Here is a 19,884-nt window from a genome sequence, read left to right on the forward strand (position 1 = left end):
AACTTTCCCTGTTAGGGACTTCACTAAGCTTTTATAACAAATAGGTAAAAAAATACAGTAGCGCCCTGGCCGGTTTGGCTCAGCGGTTAGAGCGTCAGCCTGCGGTCCAGAGAGACCCGGGTTCGGTTCCCGCTAAGGGCATGTACCTCGGTTGCGGTTTGTCCTCGGCCCTGGTTGGGTCGTGCGGGTGGCAGCCACTCGATGTGTCCCTTTCACGTCGATGTTTCTCTCTCTGTCTCTCTCTCCCTCTCACTCTAACTGAACAAAAACAAAAAACAAAAAAAAAAATGTCCTCAGGTGAGGATTAAAAAAAAAAAAAAAAATGCAGTAGCTAAAGCAAGATAAAACACTTTTTCCCCACATAATAATCCAGAGGTAGAAAGGCAGTCTAGGGCCTGTTGGGCAGCTTTCCTTCACAAGGTAATTCATGGCCCAGGTTCCTTCTGTGTTATTTCTCTGGAATTCCTTAAAGGTCCTTGTGGTTTAAGCTGGCTCACCATCATCACAACTGGGTTCCAGCCTATGTGAAAGGAAAAAAAGAAAGTAGCCTCTCATGAATTTACCTAACTAGCCTGACTTCAGTGGCTTTATGAAACAAAAATTGTAAAATATTTGCAGAAAGTCACAGGTGATTGGGAAAAAAACGGACTTTCTGTACATTTAGCCACTTTGTCATCAGATCTCATAATAGTAATTATTCATTTGGATAGGGCTTTACTTTTTCTGTCCTTTCTGATTCTAACATTTAGTTTTTTGTTCTCAGAACAGACAAATTCCAAGTGGAAGTTTAAAATATGACGTGTAGTATTTACCGTACAAGACGGGGCCTTATACAGGTTCCCAGGTTCCCAGTGGTAATATTCAGAATAACGCACACACATGCTGAACCTATTAATGTGAATAAAAACTGAATTTGTAACCCAGAGCTATATTTTTCAAGAGATGCCTCTTGATAAAGACAATGCTTAATCCAAGATACTTTTAGTATCTCAGATTATACGGTTTGCCATTCTACCTAAACTAAGCAGCTATACCCAAGTGACCTGCATCGAAAATCATTTCGTCCATCCTTTATCCGAGTTCTTTTCTCTCTCCCATATTCCCCTAACACGTTCCCCTTCCTCTGGACTCAGAGTTGGTCACCTAAGATCGGGCTCGAAGGGTCTGGTTGCTAAGAGACGCTGGGAGGGTGGGACACTGCACTGCGACAAGCCGGGGAGAGAACGCCCAGAGGGGGCAGGGGAAGACTGAGGCAACACGCCGCAGCCGCCCGCTGCAGCCACTCGTTCGGCTCCCTCCCGCCCGACAGGAGCTCGTCGCTCATTGGCTCCGCCGCTGTGGCGCTGGCCCGCGATTAGCCAGGACGCTGGCCGGGCGCTGCCCCGCCCCTAGGCGCTGGTCCCAGCCGCTCACAGGAGGGCGGGGCGGCGTGTGAGGGCTGCGAGTGCAGGCCGCGGCCGGGCTGCCGCCGGGTAGCGGGAGCTTCATGGCTCGAGCGCGGACAGAGCCGGCCTCCGCGGGTGACGGAGGTGCAGCGAGGGCCGCCGCGGCCCTGTGGAGGTGAGCGAGACGCCAGGGGCGCTCGGGTGCCGGCCAGGGGCCGGGAAGTGTGCGGCGAGGGGCGGTGCCGCTGGCAGCCCTCGCGTTCCCGCCGCGGCCTCCATCCCTGGCGGGCCGGGCCGGGCCGGGCTGGGTCTCGCTCGCCCAAACGCCTGCGACCGCCCCCAGCGCCGTCCGCCGCCCGCTGGCCCAGCCGGGCCTGGCCCCTCCACCGTCCTGCCCGCGCACCTGCCGAGGGAGCCAACGTCTGCCCGCCGGCTGCCCCTCCGCCCCTCTGCCCGACGCCTTTGTGCGCCCCCAGCCGCCCCGCCGGAGAGCCTGCCTCTCCCCAGCATGAAGGCGGAGTGGCAGACGCGCCGCGCGGACCCCGGCCGAAGCTTTGCAGGCTCTGGTCTCCATCCCGGGTTTCAGATGTGGATTTACTTTCTCCTTCTCGAAGAAAGCCACTGGCTCCGTTCTCGTCGGAGGTCTGTCTGGAAGCCTGTCCAGGCTTCTCCCCGGTGCCGGAGGACTCGGTGTTACTCCCACCCGGTCACGCCGCGGGCCCGGACCTGCCCGCCCGCCTCCCCGCTTCCCCTCTTCCCCTTTCCCCGCTGCTTGGGGCAAATGATCTGTCTGGAGGAGCCTTCTCCCCGTTCGAAAAGGGAAAAAATCAGATGCCAGTCGTGGATCTCTACTGGTCTTGATTGATTAATTAATTGATTAATTAATTAATTGATTAATTAGATTGGCCTTACAGATATATTTAAATAAACCAAGCTTGTGGGAAGGTGGGGGCATGAAGTGCATTCTTGAAAAGTGTTGTGTATTAAACTAATAGAATTTTTATTTCTGGTAACATGTTTCAACTTAAATATTAAATATTAATGTTTAAAATGTATTTTGTCATGAGTGGGAATAGATTTAGTAGTAGTTTAATTTGAGCTTCAAACTTTACTTTTTGTCACAGTTTTGATAAGTCTATACTTTTTTTTTTTTTTTCCAGAACGGGGTGCACTGTGACAGCCCTTCTGAGAGAATTTGTTATTAAGGACTATTCATCAGTGCTCTACCTTTCGTACTTACATTCAGACTCTAAGGGATGCTTTCTTGAACATTTTAACTGAAATTAATACTGGGTACTCATCCCTTGCTGGTATGATTCAGCTGTGTAAAGAATATATCAACAGAAAACAATTTTATACATCTAGATGATTTATTTTCAAATGTATGAGTATCATATTTGAAATATACATACAAGTTTTTAAGTATTTGATCTGAATTGTATTTGTGATTAGCTAACAGGTGCCTACACATTGTAGGACACAATAAATATTTTAGGAATTTAAATAAACGTTTTGGAAGTGGGGTGGGGGAAGCACCCAGTTTCGTTCCCTGAATTCTGTTGTAGACTATTTTCTACTGAGGCCCAAACAAATGATAAAAAAGACCCCATGCCCTAACATACATCTCAAATTGTGTGGTATGACAGTGATGATGTGCCAGACACATAGTGGAGAGCAATGAAGTTCTGTAAAATCTATTTTCAAGTGAGCTCAAGGCAGTGATTTACAGTTATTAAAATAATTCTTAGCCCGGCTGATGTGGTTCAGTGGATTGAGCATTGTCCCATGGACTGAGAGGTTCCAGTTGGATTCCTGGTCAGGGCACATGCCCAGTAGGGGGTGTGCAGGAGACAGCTGATGGATGTTTCTCTCTCCTTTCCTCTGTCTCTAAAAAAATCAATAAAAACATTTAAAATAGTAAGAACAAAACCAAAACTTTAAAAAACAATTATTACTCAAACTTTTTAATGCCAATAATGGCCAAAATAGGAAGAGGAAGAACAATCATAGTGGTGACAGATTATTTACTGAGCACCTTTTGTATGCCAGATAATGTGCTGGGTGCTTTATATATTACTATTTAATCCTTACAATAACACCCAAAGGTAGGTATTATTTTCTTATAGCTGAAACATTGAAAGTGATAAAACTGGTTAAGACTCTAGATCTGACTTTATTCATTTTGTGGAAAGTGTATTTCATTGAAAAGTTACTGTCTCTCCTTTTATCTGCCACATTTATCTTTATGAATTTGTTTACTCTGAGGATCTCTAGAATGGTAACGTTACTACTATAAACATTAAATAGTCCTTACTGTGTACCAGGTAGCTTGGTCCATGTATCCTCAAAATTATGTCAGCTAGCCAATTTTTTTGTTTTATAAATGAGGACATTGAGGCATAGAGATAAGTAATATGAACCGGATAATACTTCAAGTAGTAGAACCAACATGAAAATTTGGGCATTCTGGCTCCAGGGTCTGTGCTTCTATCCACAGCATGATTCTGGCCCATCAATAGAGTATGTCTCTGGAAGCTATGATTTTAGAGTGCTTAGTGTTTTTCTTTGTTTCATTTTAATGCTCATGCACATACATATAGGATAACTTCATGATGTCTACCACCTGGTGTCCTACCTATATCAGTGTTTTATGTAAACAATTACATAGTACTAATCAGTTAACCCTTACTGAGAGTTTCTACATTCCAATCCCCATTCTAACATTTAAACATCTCACATAATCCTCAGCACAAATCTAGGAGGTAGATATTGTTTTTTCATACTGCATCACATTCATGAGGTATATTCATTGTCTGCAAAGTGCTTTCACAAAATAATCCCTTTGATTCTCCCAATGATGTCAGTCAGAGGTATTATCATTTAATGTTACTACTGAAGTTCAGATGACGCCTTGACAAGCATGTGTGGAGTTGATACTCAAATCAGAGCTGCAGATTCGGGGGTGCACTGATTTTGGCACTGTCCTGGTCTGTCAATGGATCTTTGCTTTGTATTTCCTGTCCTAAAATAGATGATACTTTCAATAGGAAGAGCTTCTCTTTGGTGACTATATTCCCAACACCAAATTCATCATCAATTAAATCATAGATAGGACTCGCCATAAACTTCTGTCATATCCTCATTTGTAAGTTTATGTTCTAACTTCAGATAAAATTCCTGGCACATAGTGGGGGCTCAGCAAATCTTTGAATAAAATAAATGTCTCACATACGTTGGTACCAAAAAAAAATGTTTTTAAGATTTAAAAAAAATTGGCTTTATAATTGACATAAATTCTTAATAGTCTCCAAGTTTAAATGGTGTAGCTTCATTTTTGCTTTGATATCACAGCCTTTCCCCTACCCTGCCTCACAAACAGAAGCTTTCAAAATTGTTTCATTGAATTATAACCAACTTCAAAATGTGTTAAACTCTCTTTCCCCACCCTAAGCCATCATTCCCAACCTGCTGTCTCCCCTGTACTATACCTCTTGTATATAATGGAAACTAGATGGATGTGAGAGTCAGTTTTACCTTGTTCTGCCTCTTACTAGTTCTGTGGCCTTGTACAAATTCCTTAACTTCTCTAAACCTGTTTCTTCATCTTGTAAAAGTAAGGAGAGCACCTTTCATATAGGGATGTGGTGAGATTTTATTGAAATAACAGTCATCCTAGGAAGTACTCAGTAAAAAATAGCTATCTGTTCCTCCTCTGCTCCTCTGGCTTCCCCCTCAGCAAATGATATTCAAATGAGCAGTTTGTCTGCTAGTACCCCACACTAGACCATATACTCCTTGAGGTCAGGGACCATGCCATATTTATTTTTGTATCCCTGATGCTTGGCACATAAATGTTTATTGAATTACATTCATTTGTAAATCCATTTAGAGCCTTTTTTCTTAGTGTATTGCCTGAAGATTTTGGACACCCTTGGTCACTGGGTATGTTATTTAAGAGGTGGATTGGAATAGGGGGTGTGATGTGAGGAGAGATGAACTTTTCAAAAAAAAGTTGTTTCAAACATAAAAATTACACTAATTATAGATGTTAATGCAATCTCCCTATCATTTATTGGTGATAATCACATGACACAATAACAATAATTATGCTTATTCTGAAGTGTCAGATTAACTTGGTTTTAAGTTTCATTTTATTACATCAGTAAAAATTGAGTATGCTCAGCTTTCCTTGTTTGTAGCATGGACATTCACTCACAGAAAAATAAATATTACTTAGAGGGAGAGAAAGAAACATCAATGTGAAAGAGAGACATTGATTAGTTGTCTCAAGCACACATCCCAACTGGGGCCAAGGATGGAACCTGCAACCCTTTGGTGTGCAGGCCAATGCTCTTACCACTGAGCACACCAGCCAGGACTTCCCCAGTGTTTTATTGTGGAAAAGGTTAAACATACAGCAAAGTCAAAAGAATTTTATGGTGAACACTTTTATGTCCACCTCTTATATTCTACCATTAATATTTTTGCATTATAGTTTTAATCACATATTTATTTATCTGTCCATCCTTCTATCTATCCTTCCACCAAGTCATAATATTGAAATGCTATTATATTTTAAGAGTTTGAGCTATATATTTTGTGTTTGTTTTAGGTCAGCAAGTATTTTTTAGGAATGAATTATAACTGATTTATAATGTTCTGAAAACATTTGGATATCAGATGTAAGTAAATCTGTCTCTCTCTAGTTCCAAAAGATGAGTCGTGGATATTCAGAAAACAACAATTTCCTGAATAATAACAACCAAATGGTGTTGGACATGCTCCTTTATCCATTAATCGGAATCCATCAGACCATCAACTGGGAAACTGTGGCAAGGCTTGTGCCTGGATTAACACCCAAAGAGGTAAATAACAGTCCCACAGATATCTCCTGAAAAAATCAGAAAAAGTGATCAATTTCAAGGAATGACTAGTAAGAGAGAAAAAAAGACTTGAGGTTGCTTGGCTGGTGTGGCTCAGTGGATTGAGTGTCGTTCCATGGACTTAGAGGTCCCGGTTGGATTCCCAGTCAGGGCACATGCCCAGGTTGCAGGCTCGATCCCCGGTGGAAGGCATGCAGGAGGCAGGCGATCAATGTTTCTATTTCTCTCTCTCTCTCTAAAAAATCAATAAAAACATATTTTAAAAAAGACTTGAGGTTTACATATTTATATGTAGGTATAAATACTGAATGTGCATATGATATGAATTGACTAGATACAAACTATATAGATTATTTAGTACATTAACCTACCTGGTATGTTTAAATTCAACCTTGTGTTACATGTTTATACAACTGAAAATTCGTTCTCAATATTTTTTTCTTTAATTGATTCTAGAGAGAGAAAGAGGGAAACATCAATCAGTTTCCTCCCATGAGCATCCCGACTGGAGGTTAAACCCACAACCTGAGGATATGCCCTGACCAGGAATCATACCAGTGACCTTATGGTGCACAGGATGATGCTCAACCAACTGAGCTGCACTGGGGCCAATCATAGTATCTTAATTTAGCAATAGAAGCATTCCTGTAAAATTATGGATAGATAAAATTTTTGTAAAGAAGATTTTGTGTTACTAAATTCCTATTTAAAGGTAAATACTTATAACTCCCAATATTGACTTAAGTTATTTTTATCATAATGTAAATTAAAGAAATCTAACAATACTAGGTGTAAACACACCTATACCATTATAAACCTAATTTACATATTATAGACACGAGACAAACACAATTCAAACTAATAATGTGATAAGTTTAGTGTTTTGCTGAAGTTAAATAGCTGATATAACACAAATATTGGGCAGTCTGTTGTGGCACAGAATTTTTTGCATTCAACCAGTACTGCCATGTGCCTTTAAAAGCCTTCATTTTTCCTCCATTTTTCTCTCTTGACCTGCTATTGAAGCCTTACATTGTGCTATGACATTACTTGCCTTCCCTTGGCACTAAGGCATCTCTTCTCTACCTTTGTCCTTTTTAAAAATGTATCTTTATTGTCGAAAGTATTACAGATTTCCCTCCTTTATCCCCTATTGACTCCCTCCTACTCATCCTCCCCCCACTCTTCACCACACTATTGTCTGTGTCCTTTGGTTATGCATATGTGCATTCAAGTTTTTTGGTTTATCTCTTCCTGACCCACCCCCTTTCCCTCTCAGGTTCGTCATTCTGTTCCCTGCTTCCATGTCTCTGGATCTGTTTTGTTCCTCAGTTTGTTTTTATTCATTAGATTCCACATATAAGTGAAATCATATAATACTTTCTCTGACTGGCTTATTTCTTTTAGTATAATACTCTCCAGGTCTCTCTATCCTGTCTCAGAAAAGAGATCCCTTTTCTTTTACAGCTGCATAGTATTCCATTGTGTAAATATACCACAACTTCTTTATTCACTCATCTATTGATGAACACCTAGGCTGTTTCCAGATCTTAGCTATTGTAAATAGTACTGCTATGTTCTTTTTAACTTTATTTTTTTGTTAGTCCTCACCCAAGGACATTTTTCCATTGATTTTTTAGATAGAGTGGAGGGGAGGGAGGGAAAGATACAATTGGCTGCCTCCTGCACACCACCCTTACTGGGGCCAGGGATCAAACCTGCAACCCAGGTACATGTCCTTGACCTGGAATCAAACCCGAGACCCTTTGGTCCATGGGCCAATGCTCTAACCGCTGAGCAAAACTAGCTAGGGCTTTCTGTGACATTTTAAGGTAAGTTTCATGCCCTGGCCAGTTAGCTCAATCAGTTAGAGTGTTGCCCTGATATGCCAAGGTTTTGGGTTCAGCTCCCCATCAGAGCACATACAAAAATCAACCAATGAGCCCTGGCCGGTTTTGCTCAGTGGTTAGAGCATTGGCCTGAGATCCAGAGAGACCTGGGTTCGGTTCCCGCTAAGGGCACGTACCTCGGTTGCAATTTGATCCCAGCTCCCTGGTTGGGTCGTGCGGGTGGCAGCCACTCGATGTTTCTCTTTCACATCGATGTTTCTCTCTCTCTCTCTCTCTCTTTCTCTCTCTCTCCCCCCCCCACTCCTCCACTCCCACTCTCCCCCTCTCCCCTTCTCCCCCTCCCAGTCTATATGAACAAAATATGGAAAAATGTCCTTGGGTGAGGACAAAAAAAAAAAAAAATCAACCAATGAATGCATAAATAAATGGAACAACAAATCAATGTTTCTCTCTCTCTCCCCCCCTCCCTCTTTCCCTCTCCCCCCTTTCTCTTTCTCCAATTAATCAATAAGTTTCAGACATCATAATATTTCATATTATAGACTGCAGCATACTCATTAAAATAGGGACATTACATAACCACCTTACCACAATTAAACCTAAGAAAATTAACAGTAACTCCACCATAGCATCTAATACCCACTGCATATTCAAATTCACCCAACTGAGGAATTATTTTATTTATTTTTTTGCATTTATCTTCAGATAGAGTGAGAGGGAGAGAAAGAGGAAGAGAGAGAGAGAAACACCAATGTAAGAGAGACACATCAAGTGGTTGCCACCCACACGACCCCAACCGGGGCTGGGAACAAACTGCAACTGAGGTACATACCCTTAGCGGGAACCAAACCCAGGCCTTTCTGGTCCACAGGCTGATGCTCTAACTGCTGAGCTGAACTGGTCAAGTTGAAGAATTATTTTTTTTAACCAAAATACAACTACATGGTGAATCAGACTGTTTTTAAATAGTGTTACTTTTTAAATAATTTTTATTACTGAACAATATATGTCCTTAAAGAATACACACACACACACACACACAAAACAGCAAAAAATCAGAATTTATTTGACCCTACCTAAAGTAAGATATACATACACCTTGTATATATTCTAGATTCTTTTTTTTTTGTATTTACTTTCAGAGTGGGGGGGAGAGAGGGAGGAAGAGAGAGAAAGAAACATCGACATGAGAGGCACAGCGATTGGTTGCCACCTGCACAATCCCAACTGGGGCCAGGGACAAACTGCAACCGAGGTACGTGCCCTTAGCGGGAGTTGAACCCGGGACTCCCTAGTGCGCGGGCCGATGCTCTAACCACTGAGCCAAATAGGCCAGAGCCTAGATTCTTTTCTATACATGTATGAAATCCTAAAGTGGATGTATAGTATAACAAATATACTGTTTTGCTGCATGCTTTTTTACTTAACATATTGTAAACATCTTCATGTGTTAGGTAATGAACTTCTATAACATTGGATGGTGGTATACTATTTTTTTATTGGAGCTATATCATAATTTACTGAACCAGTCCCCTTTGTTGGATATTTAGGCTGTTATTTTCAACTTTTGACTACTACAAATACCACTTTAATAAAAATCTTATTCTTCTGTCCTTAGTGGAAAATCCCAGAAGCAGAATTGCTTGATCAGAGGGCTTGTGCATTTTTAAGGCGTCTATTACATATGCTCACTAGAAGGGTCATCCATGTTACACTTCAGTCAGCATATAAGTGCCTGATCCTTGCACTTTCTATATAAGTATTATTTATGTGTGTGTGTCTTTTAAAGATTTTTAAATTGATTTTTAGAGATAGAGAAAGGAAGAGGGAGAGAGAAACATCAATATGAGATCAGAACATCAATCAGCTGCCTCCTGCACAGCAACCTTTCCATGTACGGGGCAATGCCCAACCAGCCATAGCGGCCAGGGCTGGGTGTGTGTCTTTTAAAAATTCTCATTTATATAGGCCGGTTTGGCTCAGCGGTTAAAGCATCGGCCTGCGGTCCTGAGAGACCCTGGTTCGGTTCCCGCTAGGGGCATGTACCTCGGTTGCAGTTTGTCCCCTGCTCTGGTCAGTCGTGCGGGTGGCAGCCACTCGATGTGTTCCTTTCACATCGATGTCTCTCTCTCTCTCTCTGGTTCTCTCTCTCCCTCCCATTCTACCTGAACAAAAGATGGAAAAATGTCCTCAGGTGAGGATTAAAAAAAAAAAAAAAAAAAAAATTTTGCCCTGGCCAGTTTGGCTCAGCGGTTAGAGCGTCGGCCTGCGGTCCGGAGAGACCCGGGTTCAGTTCCCGCTAAGGGCACGTACCTCGGTTGCAGTTTGTCCCCGGCCCTGGTCGGTTGTGCGGGTGGCAGCCACTCGATGTGTCCCTTTCACATCGATGTTTCTCACTCTCTCTCCCTCCCACTCTATCTGTACAAAAAATGGAAAAATATCCTCGGGTGAGGATAAAAAAAAAAAAAAAAAAAAAATTCTCATTTATATATATAGTTTAATAAATGTTATCTCTTTGAAGTTTTAATTTACCTTTCTTCAAATTCTGAAGAGATTGAACATTTTATATTTTTTTGTTTCATGTCCTTCTATTTGTGGATTTGTTACTAGTATAATAATAGTTTTCCATGTGTTAAATGTGTTAACCCCGGATCTAGATTATTTTTGTTTGTTTTCAGCTTATTAAGTTATTATGATAGTCACTTGTATACAAATGTTTAAAAGTTTATGTTAAGCCTAGCCAGTGTGGCTCAGTGAACTGAGCATCATATTATGGACTGAGAGGTCCTGGTTCGATTCCCGGTCAGGGCACATGCCCAGGTTGCAGGCTCAATTCCCAGTAGGGGGTGTGCAAGAAGTAGCAGATTGATGTTTCTCTCTCACATCGATGTTTCCATTTCTTTCTCCCTTCCTCTCTCTCTAAAAAAATCAATTAAAATATTTTATTATTTTTTGTTTATTTATTTATTTATAATTTTTTAAAAAATATGTTTTTATTGATATTTGGATAGGAAGGGAGAGGGAGAGAGAGACACAGAGACATCCGTGAGAGGGAAACATTGACTGTGAGCCCTCAACCTGGGCATTTGCCCTGACAATGAATCAAACTGGTGACTTCTCGGTGCATGGGACAGTGCTCAGTCCACTGAGCCACACCAGCTGGGCAGTTTAATTGTGTTTTTAAGCAATTAGGTATTCATTTCAAATATTTAGAATTAATAATTTTCTTGTTTTTTAACTTTTAGAAATTGCTGTAAGCTTTGTTAAATAAGATAAATCTACATTCAGTTTTCAATAAAGCTATAAACTTTACCTAAAATATATCAAAAGAATCTGTGTTTTAAAAGCTTACCTACCCAGTGCAAGAGTTCTCACCCTTTTTATTTTATTTATTGAAATATAGCATAGGTGATATTTATATATCATCTGAAAGGCAGTGCCCCCCTTTATGTAAAATCACTGTTTTGCTGACTGTAATTCTACCACCTTCGTAACTTAGTAAAACACATCAGCTCTAAGTTCACAAACAGTGAAAAACAAAACAAAACGCCTACCTACTACTTTCTTTGTGTTACAAAAAATAAACTCATTTTGTGGGAAAAATAGATCCAGTTAAATTTTTTTATATTCTTTGTCCTCTCGGTCTACAGGTACAGGTACATTTTTCTAATGATGTTCTAGCTTTTTTTTTTCTTTTTTTTCCCAGACTTTCAACACTACTTTTTTTAGTACTCATAAAAAACTATTTTTTGTTTCTTATTTATCATATTACTTATTTTTATTTAATTTTAAAACTTTGTTTAAAGAGATGAGCATATTGATTAATATTTCAGTCTACACTTATATATCTTTTAAATGCCTTTTTTTTTTTAAGTGTTACTTCAGCCCAGCCAGTGTGGCTCAGTGGTTGAGCATCGAGCCATGCACCAAGAGGTCCCTGGCTTGATTCCTGGTCAGGGTACATGCCCAGGTTGTGGGCCCGATCCCCAGTGGGGGACATGCAGGAGGTGGCCAATCGATGTTCTCTCTCATCAATGTTTCTATCTCTCTTCCTCCCTTCCTCTCTCTCTAAAATTAATAAAGAAAAAATATTTTTTTAAAATAAAAATAAAGTGTTACTTTGCTTTTCAAAGGCTTAAGTAAGCATTTTTTTGGTTGTTGTTTTTGGGTAGCAACTGTATAAACAATCTTTACTGAAAATAGTGCTTAATATCTAGTTGGGTACATGTTAAATATTTGCGTAATAAATCAATGATGCCATACCCACTGCATTATTATTTTAAAAAATTTTTTTCTTTATTGATCTTTAGAGAGAGAGGAAGCGGGGGAGAGAGAGAGAGAGAGAGAGCCCGGTGAGAGAAAACATCGATTGATCGCTTCCAGTATGCCCCCCGACTGGGGATTTGGCCCACGACCTAGGCATGTGCCCTGACTCGGAATCGAACCAGTGACCTCCCAGTGCATGGGTTGACACTCAACCACTGAGCCACACCAGTTGGGTCCCAATGCATTATTCATTTAATATGTACACATACATGGCATATATTTTTCTTCTTTTGCGCCTTCCAGACGACTTAGTCTGCTATGGAATTTACCATCCATGTTGATATTGATGAGATTTAAAAACAGATGCTATGGCATTGTTGTTTGATCAACACCCACTGTAAGGAAGGCATTTTTGTGAAGGAGTACTTACTTAGCCTTACTATGCTTAATGCTCTATTGATATTTTCTAATCTATTCTAGTTCATTTTTTTTCGATTGCTAATCTGGACCTTCTCATTTGATTTCTTGACTAACTAATGGGTTAAGGGAAAACACTGTACTAGAACAAACTATGTCCAAATACGTGGCATTGAAGTGTTATTACAATATTTAGTGTTATTACAGTATCTTGTTCAAGGTAAACCTCACTGTCTTCATTATTTTAATAAAGAAAAATCTAGTGTCACAAATCAGAAACTTTTTGGTTTACTAATCCATTGAAGGTCAGAATTTGGTCTTATTCCTGGTGAAAACTCATTTAATGTAAAAATATTAGCCAAGTTTTTAAATAAATTATTAAAATTGTGAACTCATAATAGATGTAGACCACAGGGAAATATGGTGGATAAAGGCATTCTTCATTTTTCTATAAGAGCATAAACATATTATGTCTTTGGGTGAAAGTATACTTTTTAAAAATTATACCCTGGCTCTGGCTGGTTTGGCTCAGCGGTTAGAGCGTCAGTCAGCCTGTGGTCCAGAAAGACCCGGGTTTGGTTCCTGCTAAGGGCATGTACCTTGGTTGCAGTTTGTCCCCGGCCCTGGTTGGGTCATGTGGGTGGCAGCCACTCGGTGTGTACCTTTCACGTCGATGTTTCTCTCTCTCTCTCCCTCTCTCTCCCTCCCACTCTATCTGAACAAAAAATAAATAAAAAATTATACCCTGAATTAAAAAAAAAATGTTTCAGGGGCTTTTTTGTATTGAAATGTATGCTCATTTTTCAGTAGTTACCCATGGGTTAATATTCACTTAAAAAAATAATTATAGAAAACTATCTTCAAATAGTAGGCTAGAATATATTTTCTTATTTTTTAATTTAAAAACTGCCAGACCTTTGTTTTCTTCCTTTTATATCATTACAGTGTGCAAAAAGGTTTGAGGAACTGAAGAGTAGTGGGAGCTCCCCTGTTGACAACCAGTATAGACCCCTAATGGCTAGAGAGAGTCCTGTTGAAACCTTAGCTGCATATATCAAATCCTCACTACTTGACACACACGGAGAATTTCAGGAGACTTCAGTTGTTCAGGATGCAGTTTCCAAAACAGGTAAGGCTTTAAAACAAAATGCAGTGTTTAAATCCTTATGATAATTCTGCAAAATATGAAGTATTCCAATAATCTTTATTTATGTAAAGGCTAATACAAACATAAATAGGAAAATTTATTTGTATTTGTATCTTCCTAAATTTTAGAAATTTTTCTTTTCTATATATGAAAAAAAAATTCTATGTTAATATATAGGTCAAATACTATTACCAAAAAAAAAAAAAGCTCTTTACTATACCAAAATTTACTGCTTCAATCTTTTAGCCTTGTTATATTATAAATTTTAAAGGTATTTGACCTATACCTTTTACTTAAGGGTTTTTCCCCACTGAGGATATTTTGCTTGACTCTTGTGTTATCTTTTTTTTACAGCTATCCTTTATTGCAGTCAATAATAGCTTCAGACAACACAGTGGCAGGGTAGAAGAGAAGCTTTTCACAGTTGCTTTGGAAATAACTGGTTTTAAAAATCCTCAGAATGTAGTGAATTATTTTAATCTTAGCAACAGCAGTCAGAGTATTGATGTAAATTTTACTTCAAGAAGAGAAATTTATATTGTTGGCTTTTGAGCAATTAATCTTGTTTTTACACACCATATGAGTATTTTTTAAATCTTCAGTGTAACTAGCAATTTGTTATCGCATTTTGGGGGGCTGTTTCTTCCACAGACCTTTGGAAATATTGAGAGAAGTGCCACCTGACAAAGTACCATCTTTAACTAGCCTTGGAAACCATGCATTTACAATGTAACAATTTAATAAGTAAAAAGCCATTATGAGCTAGAAATGCTAACCTCCCCCCTTTGTTTTTGTATGTGTTTGTTTCTGTATTTAAGGAAGACATAGTATAGCTTCCACAAGGAATTGTTCTTCAGAAAGTGAAAATTGTACTACTCATAATGGTGGAGAAAAGAATGAAGAATCTGAAGGGTAGGAGGCTGGTTCTTTGCTAGATAAAATTTACTGTGAATATCAACTTTAAATTATAAAATATATGATTGGTAATTATATATATCAGTTACCATAATTTAGGAAATATCACATTACACAGTTGCTCAAGCACTTGAAATGAGTTTGGTTCATGTGTTGAACATTAATAATTGCTTGATAGCTAAATGTATGGCTTATTTGTGTCATTTATAAATTGGACTAGATTTTCATTTTAAAAATTCATTTTCATTTTGTAAATATTAGAAATAACATCTATTATCATAAAACTTTGAAAAGTAAAATTTAAAATATAAAGGAAAATCTGTCATTAATTCTCCAACTTTATTAAAGAAACTGGGTATGTATTTTAGAATGACATATTTGAATATAATTACTCATAGAAACATTTAAAAATTAGAATATATTTTTCTGTATATTGCAAGTTTTTTTTAATCTCCTTATTTTTATTTATTTTCTTTTATTGATTTTAGAGAGAGGGAGGGAGGTAGTGAGGAAGGGAAAGAGAAAAAGAGAAAGAAGAAAGAAAGAAGGAAGGAAGGAGAAAGGAACCTCCATGTGGGTGAGAAACATCTATCAGTTGTCTCCCACATGAGTCCCAATCAGGGATCAAACTGGCAACCTGGGTAGGTGCCCTAACAGAAAATCAAACCCACCACCTTTTGTTGTACGGGACAATGCTCCACCAACCGAGTCACACTGGCTAGGGCTATATTGCAAGTTTTGTATTGTTTTGTATATTTTACATACAATAAGCTGCACATATTTTAAGTATTCACTTTGATGAGTTTTAACAAATGAACTCACCATGTAACCATCACCCAAATGAAGATATAGAGCATTTACATTGTTTCTAAAAGTTCCTTTGTGTATTTTCAGTTTAGGTAGTTCTTCTTATAACAGCTTTATTACTATATAATTCACATACCATAACGTTTACCCCTTTGAAAAACTTCTGGAGATAGATAGTAGTGATGATTATACAACAATGTGAATGTACTTAATGCCACTGAACTGTACTATTCAAATGGCTAATTTTACCACAATAAAAAAACAATCACCCCTTTAAAGTGATTTTTAGTTTATTTACATAGATTTTTTTACATAGATTATTTTAACTGATAGGTTTGTTTGTATGGTAGAAAATTTTTATCAGATAATTTTTTTACTAGCATTATCTAGTATTTCATATGGTGGTCCAAAAAGCCACAGACACTTTATGTTTCATTACACCAGCCATTACCTGTTTGTATTCTTACTATAATTTCTCTGAAAGAACAATTTGCAAGGAGTTATTTAAATTTTTTTGACCTTGACAGTGTTCATTAATGATCCTTTTTCTGGTAGCCTAATTTTATTTCAAATATAATTATTTATTTTTATTTTTCAGTTACAGTTGACATTCAGTATTATTTTATATTTGTTTCAGGTGTACAGCATAGTGATTAGAACAAATGTAATTTTTTTTGTATTAGAAATTTATGAAGTTCAACTAGACACACATTAAATTCATATTGTAGGATGATGTATCTCTTATTTAATCTCTTCCTTTTGTAATGACATGAAGGCAGTTGTGGATGACGTTAGTGTTTCTTTTTTTTTTTATCCTCACCCGAGGACATTTTTTTGTTTTTTGTTCAGATAGAGGGGGAGGGAGAGAGAGAAACATCAACGTGAAAGGGATACATAGAGTGGTTGCCACCCACACGACCCAACCAGGGCCAGGGACAGACTGCAACCGAGGTACATGTCCTTAGCGGGAACCAAACCCGGGTCTCTCTGGACCCAGGCCGGTTTGGCTCAGCAGTTAGAGCATTGGCCTATGGTCCAGAGAGACCCGGGTTTGGCTCCCGCTGGGGGCATGTGCCTCGGTTGCGGTTTTTCCCTGGCCCTGGTTGAGTCGTGCAGGAGGCAGCCACTCGATGTGTCCCTGTCACGTTGATATTTCTCTCTCTCTCTCTTCCTCTCTCTCACTCCCACTCTATCTAAAAAAAATTTAAAATAACTAAATTGCCATGCTAATTTTTTGATTAGTGAATAATTTTAACTGTTTTTTCTACTTATTACTAGTAAGGAAATTTTAGTATTTAGCATTATCTCTTTCCAAGATCCACAGCCATGTAGAAATACTGTTTTATGTTCATCACAAGAATTAGAATGTATTATTTAATTTTTCATTGTAAATTGGTATTGTTTTAAAAATTTTTATCACTTATAACTTGAAGATAATAAATTTAAACCTGTAAATAATGAATCCCATAGTAAAATTATTTGTATTTGTTTTTAAATCAGTAGTTTAACTAAAGTTATTCATAATCTCAGATATGTATCAGATTAAGAAGATACTTAAATCGTATAAAACTGATTTGTGATCAAACCTATAAAACCATCTTGTTCTCATGCTTCCAAAAATGTCAGTATTCTTGGTTCCTCTTCTAAAACTCTAATAATTTTATTTCTGTGTAACGTTTTTTATGAAGGCCAAACATGGTGATCCATGTATGTGATGAAGCAAAAAACTTGAAAGAAGATTTTATATGCCCACGAGATCTTTTGATATCAGAAATGAAGTACTTTGCTGAATATTTATCTATGGATGCGCAGCGCTGGGAAGAGGTGGACATTTCAGTTCATTGTGATGTTCAAATTTTCAACTGGTTGATAAAATATGTTAAAAGGAACACTAAGGAGAATAAAGATTGTGAAATGCCAACTTTAGGTAAAAGACAATCTATTACTTGTTTTGTAGTTAAATTTGTATTTCACCAGATAGTTGCTTTAGGCCAAACATAAAATGTGGATAATTGCTTGAACATTAGCACTTATACTCAGATTAGTAACTGCCCTTTAGGAAACTGATATCTCATCTTTTTTAGTAAATTATAATGAATTTATGGCAAATGGACAAGTCTCTAGATCAGCAGTTCTCACTGTATGGTACATGGATAACTGGAGTCCTGGAGGATCCTTTTAGAGGATCCACCAGGTCAAGACAATTTTTTTTTAAAATTGTTTGAGAGAGAGAGGAACAGAGAGGGAGAGAGAGATGGAAACATTGATGAGAGAGAACATCGATTGGCCGCCTCCTGCATGCCCCCCACTGGGGACCTGGCCCACAACCTGGGCATATGCCCTGACCTGGAATCGAACTGGAGACCTCCTGGTGCATGGGTCGATGCTCAACCACTGAGCCACACCAGCAGGGCAGGTCAAGACAATTTAAATAATAATACCAAGATGTTATTTGTCTTTATGTGTTGACATTTATTCAGGTTGTGCAGAAGTGAAACTGTTGCAATTTGAGCACACATGAAGGTACTAGTGGTCTCTATTCTTTAGCACAATGAACTCATAGTAAAAAGGAAAAAAAGGAAAAAGTCCCGATTCACTTAAGAATGTCCTTGATTAAATAGTAAAAATTACCAATTTTATTAAGTCTTGACCCTTGATTATACATCTTTTTAATATTCTGTGAGGTGACTCGGGAAGTGTACTTCTGCCGAGCACCAAAAGTATGATGGTTGTCTTGAGGAAAAAGACTTGTGTGGTTGTTTGAGTTGCAAGCTAATCTACTTGCTTTTTTAAAAATAGAAAACTATTTTTACTTGAAAGAATGACACAAATTTTGACTATTCAGACTTAGGCATTTGGCAGACATTGTCTTGAAAATGAATGAAGTTAGCTGGTCATTTAAAGGGAAGCAACAGCTAGTATTTGTTGCCAATGAAGCTTTCGAGTGAAAATGAAAGTTTGGAAAACTTGTATGTGCTTTCATGTGATTGACAGCTTTTAATATTTAAAGATTTTTCTGATGAGACTTGTAATCATATTAACAAATATGATATTTTTATATATTGTACAAGGAAATGCTGCAACATTTGGAAGATCTATGTAACTCAGTAAATCAGTATTTTCCAAATGACTAATGCATGTTTAGAAAATCATACATGGGGTTAAAGATTCAAAACACAAGATAAATCAGTGGATTGTGAGGTAACGGAATGGAGAAGTTCATTGATATTTCAGATCCCATCACAACTAACCTTAAGAAAGTACCATTCATCAAGTTTTAATGTAACACCAAAGAAGACTGCCCACATATTGAATGTAGAACCAGGCAGGAGAACCCAGCTGTCTTCTATTAAGTCAGACATTGAAGAAATTTGCAAAAAATGTCAAACAGTGTTACTCACTGAACATTTTTTTCAATTTGGAAAAATCTAGTTATTTTCATAAAAATATGTGAACATGTAATAAGTTTATTGTTCTTTTTTTTTTTTTAATCCTCACCCAAGGACACCCCTCCATTTTTTTGTTCAGATAGAGTGGGAGGGGGAGAGAGAGGAAGAGAGAGAAACATCGACATGAAAGGGACACATCGAGTGGCTGCCACCCACACAACCAATCAGGGCCAGGGACAAACTGCAACTGAGGTACGCGCCCCTAGCAGGAACCGAACCCAGGTCTCTCTGGACCGCAGGCCAACGCTCCAACTGCTGAGCCAAACTGGCCAGGGCAGTTTATTGTTCTTTTAAAATATATTAATAAATATTAATTTCTAATATGGTAATTTAATTTCAAATACAGTAAATACTGATATAATCTATATAAACAAAAGCTCTTTGGGAGTCTCAGTTTTTAAGATTGCAAAGGGATCTTGAGAGTAAAAGTTTGAGAACCAGTTTTCTATATAAGAAGAAGAATTACTAAGTACTCCTTCACTGGGCATAGACTTGTATAGGAAATCTCGCTAGTGCGTTAATAGTCTTTCTGTGCACTAGAATTGCTATTTACAGCAGTACCAAAATATTTCTAACCTCTTATTAGTAGATTAATCTATACTGACAGTATAAAAGTTTTCTGGGGAAATTTATAATTTATTACATTTAATGAACAAATTAAATGGAAAATGTTTCTAATGATCCTTAAATAAAAATTACAAGATTGCTAAATCAAAAATTTCAGCCAATGAGAGTCCACAGATTCTAGACCATCCAGATATGATA

The 19,884-nt window shown here is 38.2% G+C and overlaps 1 protein-coding gene across 2 annotated transcripts in view; it reads left to right on the forward strand.

The window, feature by feature from the left end:
• The first annotated feature begins 1,497 nt into the window (after positions 1-1,497).
• The window catches only part of KIAA1841 (KIAA1841 ortholog), a 68,852-nt gene continuing 50,465 nt past the window's right edge, over positions 1,498-19,884 (forward strand). The window contains exons 1-5 of one of the 2 annotated variants that reach the window (XM_036263378.1): positions 1,498-1,560; positions 6,092-6,250; positions 13,747-13,930; positions 14,767-14,860; positions 17,359-17,597. In XM_036263378.1, the coding sequence (XP_036119271.1) occupies positions 6,101-6,250; positions 13,747-13,930; positions 14,767-14,860; positions 17,359-17,597 (667 nt within the window). In that variant the 5' untranslated portion in view covers positions 1,498-1,560; positions 6,092-6,100. The remainder of the gene's footprint in view (positions 1,561-6,091; positions 6,251-13,746; positions 13,931-14,766; positions 14,861-17,358; positions 17,598-19,884) is intronic. The other variant, XM_036263379.1, reaches the window with a different exon arrangement.

This window comes from Molossus molossus, unplaced genomic scaffold (genome assembly GCF_014108415.1).
Source record: "Molossus molossus isolate mMolMol1 unplaced genomic scaffold, mMolMol1.p scaffold_m16_p_15, whole genome shotgun sequence".
In the NCBI taxonomy this organism is placed as follows: Eukaryota; Metazoa; Chordata; class Mammalia; order Chiroptera; family Molossidae; genus Molossus; species Molossus molossus.